This window comes from Bos indicus, chromosome 25, assembly GCF_029378745.1.
Source record: "Bos indicus isolate NIAB-ARS_2022 breed Sahiwal x Tharparkar chromosome 25, NIAB-ARS_B.indTharparkar_mat_pri_1.0, whole genome shotgun sequence".
Taxonomy (NCBI): Eukaryota; Metazoa; Chordata; class Mammalia; order Artiodactyla; family Bovidae; genus Bos; species Bos indicus.
In genome coordinates, this window is record NC_091784.1 from 34,563,200 (window position 1) to 34,571,020 (window position 7,821).

Genomic DNA, 7,821 nt, shown 5'->3' on the forward strand with positions numbered 1-7,821 from the left:
AGGAACTCAAGAGTCTTCTCCAACACCACAGTTCAAAACCATCAATTTTTCGGCGCTCAGCTTTCTTTATAGTCCAACTTTCACATCCATACATGACTATTTAAATAAACTATAGCTTTGACTAAACAGACCTTTGTTGGCAAAATAATGTCTCTGCTTTTTAATATGCTGTCTAGGTTGGTCATAGTTTTTCTTCCAAGGAGCAAGTGTCTTTTAATTTCATGGCTGCAGTCACCATCTGCAGTAATTTTGGAGCCCAAGCACCATAGTGGTTTTTATTTTAATAGCTTTATTGATATGATTTATAGACCATTTCACAATTTATTTAATGCTTTTTTAGTATCTTCCCAGAGCTATGCAACCATCAGCATAATCAATTGTAGAACATTTTCATCACCCTAAAAAGAATACTGGAGTGGATATTCTCACTGTACCCATTAGCAATCAATCTCCATTTCCTCCAATGCCCCACCCCAGCACCATTGGATCTACTTTCTATCTCAAATAGATTTTCCTACTCTGGATCATTTTTATGAATGAACTCACATAATACACACCATTCCTTGCAACACACTTACCATAATGTCTTGAAGGTTCATCCACATTGTGCCACAGAACAGAATTTTATTCCTTTCTGTGACTGAATCATATCCCATTGTATAGACATACTCCTTTTTGTTTATTCATTCACCAACCGACATTTAGGACGTTTCTACTTTGAGGCTGTTAGGAATGTTGCTCTGAACATTAGTGCACAAGTCCTTTTGGTTTTGCTTTTTATAATTTATTTATTTTATTTTTGGCTACACAGGGTCTTCGTTGCTGTGTGTGGGCTTTCTCTAGTTGTGGTGAGCGGTGTGGGCTTACTCTTTGTTGGGGTGCACAGGCCTCCCATTGCAGGTGCTTCTCTTGTTGCAAAGCTCTAGTCACCCAGGTTTCAGTAGCGTGGTGCACCCAGGCTTAGCTGTCCTGCACCATGTGGGATCTTCTTGGACCAGGGATCAAACCCATGTCCCCTGCACTGGCAGACGGATTCTTAACCACTGGACCACCAGGGAATCCCGTGTGTGAATTCTTTGGTAAACACATGTTTCCATTTCTCTTTATTTCTTCTTGATATGTTCTTTATTTCTCTTTGTATCTTCCATTTCTCATTATTAGGGTAAATATCTAATCATGGAATTGCTGGGTCATACAGTATAACTCTGCCAGGGGGCTTCCCTGATGGCTCAGTGGTAAAGAATCTGCCTGCCAATGCAAGAGATGCAGGTTCGATCCCTGGTTGGGAAGATCCCCTGGAGAAGGAAATGGCAACCCAGTCCAGTATTCTTGCCTGGGAAATCCCACGGACAGAGGAGCCTAGCGGATTACGGTCCATGGGGTCGCAAAGAAGTTGGACACGACTTAGCGACTAAACAACAAGTGGTGACTCTGCCTTTTGAGGAATTGCCAGACTGTTCTCAAAAGCAGCTGTAGCATTGAACAATGCCATCAGCTTTGTCGGAGAGTTGTAGTTTCTCTACAGTCTCTGTGACACTTGTTATCGTGTTTTTGATTCTAGCCATCCTTGTAGGTGTGAAGTGGTATCTCTTCGTGGTTTTGATTTGTGTTTCCCTGATGACTACTGGTGTCCGACAACTTTTCACGTGCACCTTGGCTATTTGGATATCTTCCTTGTTTATTCTGAATGTCTATGCAGATCCTTTGACTGTATTTTTTTTTTAATTGGGCTATTTGTTTTTTATTACTGAGTTGTAAGGACCATGGACGATATTAAGCAAAAAGCTGATTGAAGCTATTTGCCCAGAGCCAAAGTCTTACTTGCAGAGTTCCTGAAGTTTGGCCCCTGGGCATGAAACTTTCTGTCCTTCTGGCCTCATCTCTTCCCAGCCCAACCTAGTAGGTCCACCTCACTCAGGAACAAGGCACCTCTTCCTGCCTGTACCCCAAACCCAAGCAACTCAGAATAAACCCCTCTTCACAGATGAAGAAACTGAGGCTCCAGGTGGGAGAGGACTTGCTCAAGGTCACAGGACTGGTGAGAGTGGAGGTGGACTCCAATTCAGGTCCATCCATCTAAACCCCACACCTTCACACAGTTTCTCTGCACACTGGCTTGTCCGGCCCTTGTTGTTTTTTAATTTGCAATATGCTCACGTTGCCTCTGTACTCATCACAGCGCTGTGAGGTAGATCATGTAGACATCAGTTTCCTCATTTTGCAGAAGAAGAAATTGAGGTGAGGAGCGGGGGTGTGACTTTCCTTGGCCTCGCAGGTAGCAAGAGATAGAGCTCACAGCACAAAGAGTAGGAAGCCCACTCTCGAGACAAAAGCATCTGGTCTCAGGCCCCCATGGCCACTCCTCTGCCTCAAAGTCAGCCCAATAACCAGCACTTCACTGGACTTCAAGAACTTCCTCCAGGGCAACCCACACCCAGCACCAGCTGGGCCCTCTGGCCAGGCACTCCCAGCCCTGCCCAGCCCAGCCCCAGCTGGCCCAGCCCAAGACCTTTGCTCCTGCAAGAAGTAGGACCCTGGTTTCCATGGGCCTTGACCCTGTTTACCTCACCCCAGGGCTAGGACATTCACAGAGAGGACACAGGATGCAAGCCTATAATTTGAGAGATGCGACAAAGCAGGAAAACCCCTAGGGCCGATTCCATGAGGTCCCTCCTCTCACCTCAAAGTGCCCAAGTTTCCGACTAGATTCCAAAGGCAGGTAACAGGGTAATATCCCATTACCAGGCATTCATGCCAGGAGGAGGGGGCACCCCCGGGGCAGACAAGGTTGCAGGAAGGCAAGAAAGTGATGCTTATCCTCCATTCAAGTCACTAGATCAGGGACTTTCCTGGTGGTTCAGTGACTAAGACTCTGTACTCCCAGTGCAGGAGGCCCAGGGTTCAATCCCTGGTTGTGGAACTAGAGTCCTCATGCCCCAGCTAAGAGTTACCCTGCTGAAAAGAAGATTCTGTGCACGCAGCCAAATAAGTAAAAATTTTTTTTAAAAGTCACTACATCAACTTTGTCTTCAGGACCTAACATGGTTTCAGACACTGGAGACATTGGCAGTGAATAAAACCAGCAGAAACCCTTGCCCGGTTGGGGGCATTCTGCATGTCCCAATGGAGCTGACATACCAGAGCAGAAAGCAAATAACAGGCAGTGTGAAATGCTAAAAGGAATGTAAAGTATAAAAATGGGGACAGGACATTGTGGGGTGAATAGCTGTGATTTTAAATTTTTATCTATTTCTTTTTTGGCCACATGGCCCTCGGGGAATCTTGTGGGATCCTAGCTTGGGGGATCCTTACCTTGTGCTAACCAGGGGTTGAACCCTGGCCATGGCCGTGAAAGCATGGAGCCCTAACCACTGGACAGCCAGGGAATTCCCGGCTGTGATTTTAAATAGTGTGGTCAGGGGAAGGCCTGGCTGGGAGCAAAAAGCTGAAAGGTGGAAAGAATGGGCCATGTGGTCTCTACATGATCCCTGTAGTGGACACGGCAAGGGTGGGGGCCCTGAGGAGAGGGGAAGTGAGGGACAGAATCTCCCAGGTCACCTCTGTAGGGCAGAGAGCAAGGTGAGGGATAGCTCAGGTGCGGGAGCAAGGCCCTTAGAGATAATGTCTCTGACTTCCCACCTTTGCTTGGATCAAAGGTCTTTCACCATCGTTTCAATAACGTGGGTACTGACTCCCCCGGGGTTAGGACCCAGGCTCTGTGGGAGGAGGGTGCGGGTGCGGTGTTTCTAGGAGGCGAGGCCAGCTCAGCGAAAGAGATCCAGGGACACCGTGAGGGTGAAGACCTGGGAACTGAGGAGGGGCTAGAGAATCTGAGTTCAGCACTGGCTCAGGGGTGTCTTCAGGGCCCCTTTGCGGGCTGTCCCCCGCTTCTGAGTCCAGACGACCAGGACTGGCAGTCCCAGGGGCCTGGATCAGGCCGAGAGCGCGCGCAGGGAGGAGCGCTGCCCAGAGGCCAGGGGTACCAGGAGCAGGTGAGCAGCTCCGGGGACAGCCGCCCACTCTGGTAAACAGCTGGGCCACGCCCACAGCGGGCTGGCCACGCCCACACTGCCCGCCCCTTCCCCGCGGATCCCCGGCCGCTAGCAGCGCCCCCCTCCCCACTCCTCCTTGCTGCGGGTAGAGTGGTGGAGTGTCAAGCAGGTTGTCCTTTTCACCCCATCCCCCGGAGAATTCCTTTCCGAGCTCTGGGGCGAGGGTGGGGTGGGCAGGAGCGAGGGGCTGGGGCGCAGATCTCGGCCCCGCCCTCTCGGCAGCCCGCACCCTGGCGCCTTGAGCCACTCCTGGCCAAGTGCTTCCTCCCGGGGCGCTTTAGTGAAAGGAGAAGAGGGGCCACGTCACTGTCCCCAGGCCTGGGAGAGCGCGGCTCCGCCCCTCCCGCCCCCGCCGGAGCGCTGGGCCGGGATCGAAGACTAACCGGCCCCTTCCTAGGGGCCAGCCCAGTCGCAGCCGCCCGCCTACAAAACCACGGGCAGGTGCAGGCGCAGCCGCTGCGCCAGCCGGGAGAGCGGAGCCGTTAGCGCGCGCCGCCCTTGTGTCCGTCCGTCCGTCCGTCCGTCAAGCGGGGCGTCAGTCCATCGGCTGCACCGCGGCTCCTGCCCAGGCCCCAGCGGCCCCGGACCCTCGTCGTCCCGCACGTGGAGCCGCCCGGCAGAGCCGGCTTTGGCGCGGCAGCCATGTCCATGGGCCTGGAGATCGCGGGCACCTCGCTGGCCGTGCTGGGCTGGCTGTGCACCATCGTGTGCTGCGCGCTGCCCATGTGGCGCGTGACGGCCTTCATCGGCAGCAGCATCATCACGGCGCAGATCACCTGGGAGGGACTGTGGATGAACTGCGTGGTGCAGAGCACCGGCCAGATGCAGTGCAAGGTGTACGACTCACTGCTGGCGCTGCCGCAGGACCTGCAGGCGGCCCGCGCCCTCATCGTCATCGCCATCCTACTGGCCGTCTTCGGGCTCCTCGTGGCGCTCGTGGGCGCCCAGTGCACCAACTGCGTGCAGGACGACACGGCCAAGGCCAAGATCACCATCGTGGCGGGCGTGCTCTTCCTGCTGGCCGCCCTGCTGACCCTCGTGCCGGTGTCCTGGTCGGCCAACACCATCATCCGGGACTTTTACAACCCCTTGGTGCCCGAGGCTCAGAAGCGCGAGATGGGCGCCGCCCTGTACGTGGGCTGGGCGGCGTCCGCGCTGCAGCTGCTGGGGGGCGCGCTGCTCTGCTGCTCCTGCCCGCCGCGCGACAACTACGCGCGGACCAAGATCGTCTACTCGGCGCCGCGCTCCACCGGGCCCGTCACTAGCACCGGCACGGCCTACGACCGCAAGGACTACGTCTGATGGGGCGACCGCGGGAAGCCCCGACCACTCCCACAAGCTGGCGCGCCCACCAGTCCTGCGTGCAGCCTTGCATCGGAGTCCAGCCCCCGCCCCCCAGATGCCAGTCTGCTCCCTCACTGGACTGGGAGGGGCCCGCCCGGCGCCCCCTTCCCCAGCTGCTAGCCCTCCTCGGCCCGGGGAGCGGGATTGTGGAGCCCAGGGGCCTGCCGGCACGAACCTTTGAAACCTTGCCCCTCTGGTGCGCGGAACTGGGGTGACCACCTCTACTTGCCCGCCCGGTCGGACTGTGGCCACAAAGTTCTCTTTGCGCAGGGAACCGCAGCTTTGAAAAGGGGCCACGATATTTTTCAATAAAAATCTTTCGTTTTGCAGTTGCTGGCGCCTCCTTGTCCTGAGCGCGGACAGGCCTCCACCTACTTCCAAAACTTCCCCATCCCAACCCCCCGCCCCGCGTGCGACCCCCAAGGATTTGCCCTGGCTGAATTCTGCGCTCCGGCTGCGGGATGAAGCTTAGAGAGTTTCAATAAGTTGTAAACTGAGCTGGGTACTCACTAGCTATCTGGTCCTTTGGCCTATTCACTGGGGATTCAGACAAGGAAGGCCCACTCCGGAGGAGCGGGCAGGTGCACTTCCGGGCATGGAGGAGGTGGGGAGATGTCAGGGACCCCCTTCTCCAGGCTTAGGCCTGAGACACCGGCCCTCCAAAGCGCTCCCCAATGCCTGAATCGCCCTGCGGCGTGTTAAAGAGCACATTCAATGCTATGATTTCATATTTGGGAAAGGAGAACAAAAAGATCTATTGTTCTGGTAAAACACACCGCCAAAGGAAACTGGGTAGAATTGTGTCCCCAGGAGGAGAGAAGAGAGAGGGGCCTCATTTTTTTCCCTGAAACTCTTGAGGGAAGGAAAGGGTAGGTGGGGGGAAGGGATACTCAGAACTCTCTGGTGACACTCTAATGCTTAAGGTAAACAAGGCTGGAAGCACTTGTGTCTCAGAGAAGGTGTAGGAGGTTCAGGCAGTGGGAAAGGGGCCCAGTGTCCAGAGCCAGGAAAGTGGGATTTCACCTGGCTGGGTAGATAGCAAGGTGAGGGAGGAAGTGGCGATGGGGCCCTGGACCCTGGAGAGGCCAAGTCACGGGGAGTCTTGTGTGCAGAATTACAGACCCTGGATTGTACTGGATTGTTACCGGAATCATGGAAGGGAGGTACCTGATCAGATTTATGCTCTAGAATAACCTCTCCAGCTGGCCTGCGGAACTGGCACTCAGGTAGAGGGATGAAGGCAGGAGACCATCTTAGAGGCTGTGCAGCTGTCATCACGTGAGATGATGCAGCCCAGAAATAAAGTAGGGACGGGGGGATGGGGGACCAGGCCTGATGGGGAGGGTGGCAGGGAGTGCTGTGAAAGAGGCAGGATGAGCCAGAGCCAGGCTGGAGAACCATTTGGGTATGTGGGGAGAGACAGCGGAAATAGCTGGGTTAACCCAAATTTTTTGCCTTAGGTCAGTGATTGAATGGTGGTACCATTTACCAAAATAGGACCAGGTTGCTGGGGGCAGTTGATGGGCTTATCTGTGAGTGAACAGAGTTTGGCCAGCCTGTGGGACCTCCAGGCACAGACGTCCAGGAAGAGACAGGGCATATATAGAGATCTGGAACTCAGGAGTGGTAAACCTGCTGTTGTTAGAATACATATGGCAACCGAAACCAGGGAAGTAGATGAGGTCAGTCTAGAAACCAAAGAGGAAAAAAAAAGAGTTTCAAGAAGGCGGGCATTGGCAATGGTGTCGGAGGCTGCGGAAGTCGTCAGGCAAGAAGCCTGAGAATTCAGAGCACCGAGCTGGTCACTGGTGGCCTTGGCAAGAGGCCTGACAGCGGACACAGTGAACAGACAGATGGGTGGGAGATGAGAAGCAGAAACAGACCATGTAGGCCATGCGTCCTAGAGGTTTGCGGCTTCCAGGCCAGGAGAGCAACTTGCAAAAGAGCAAGGACAGTTATTTATCCCAGGACAGGTATTTGGGATTGTGGAGGCTCGCAATTATTTCAAAGTTATTGTATCTTGAACTTCTTGACCTGCAGCAAAGCAGAAAGCAAAAGGCCCCAGGAGCAGGCAGATTTTTCAGTAGAAGGCGTTCAGTTCAGTTCAGTTCAGTCGCTCAGTCCTGTCCAACTCTTTGCGACCCCATGAACCACAGCACTCCAGGCCTCCCTGTCCATCACCAACTCCCGGAATGCTTTACATTGGTCCAAAATATTCTCCTCTCATTAAGCAACAACTGACAAGTCACTGTGCTTTATTACCAGAAGAAGAGGAAATAGGTTACTGTAAACAGTAAGAGCACCCTGGCTTTAGAGTGTTCATTCTTAGGAGATTCCTGGAAAAGGCTTGGGGTTGGCATTACTCTCTCTCCAACCCAGGCCTCTTTGGGAACCATTCCTCTGGCCTGGGGAAAGGAAAGAGGGA

General features: G+C 53.8%; 1 protein-coding gene across 1 annotated transcript; it reads left to right on the top strand.

The window, feature by feature from the left end:
• Positions 1 to 4,343: 4,343 nt before the first annotated feature.
• CLDN3 (claudin 3) lies at positions 4,344 to 5,725 on the top strand. The gene has a single exon (XM_019988365.2). The coding sequence runs from the start codon at positions 4,695 to 4,697 to the stop codon at positions 5,352 to 5,354; it is 660 nt and encodes a 219-aa protein (XP_019843924.1). The 5' UTR covers positions 4,344 to 4,694; the 3' UTR covers positions 5,355 to 5,725.
• The last annotated feature ends 2,096 nt before the right edge of the window (positions 5,726 to 7,821 follow it).

Excerpts from the sequence above, each read along its gene's own strand:
- CLDN3 (XM_019988365.2), top strand. The coding sequence starts at position 4,695 with ATGTCCATGGGCCTGGAGATCGCGGGCACCTCGCTGGCCGTGCTGGGC.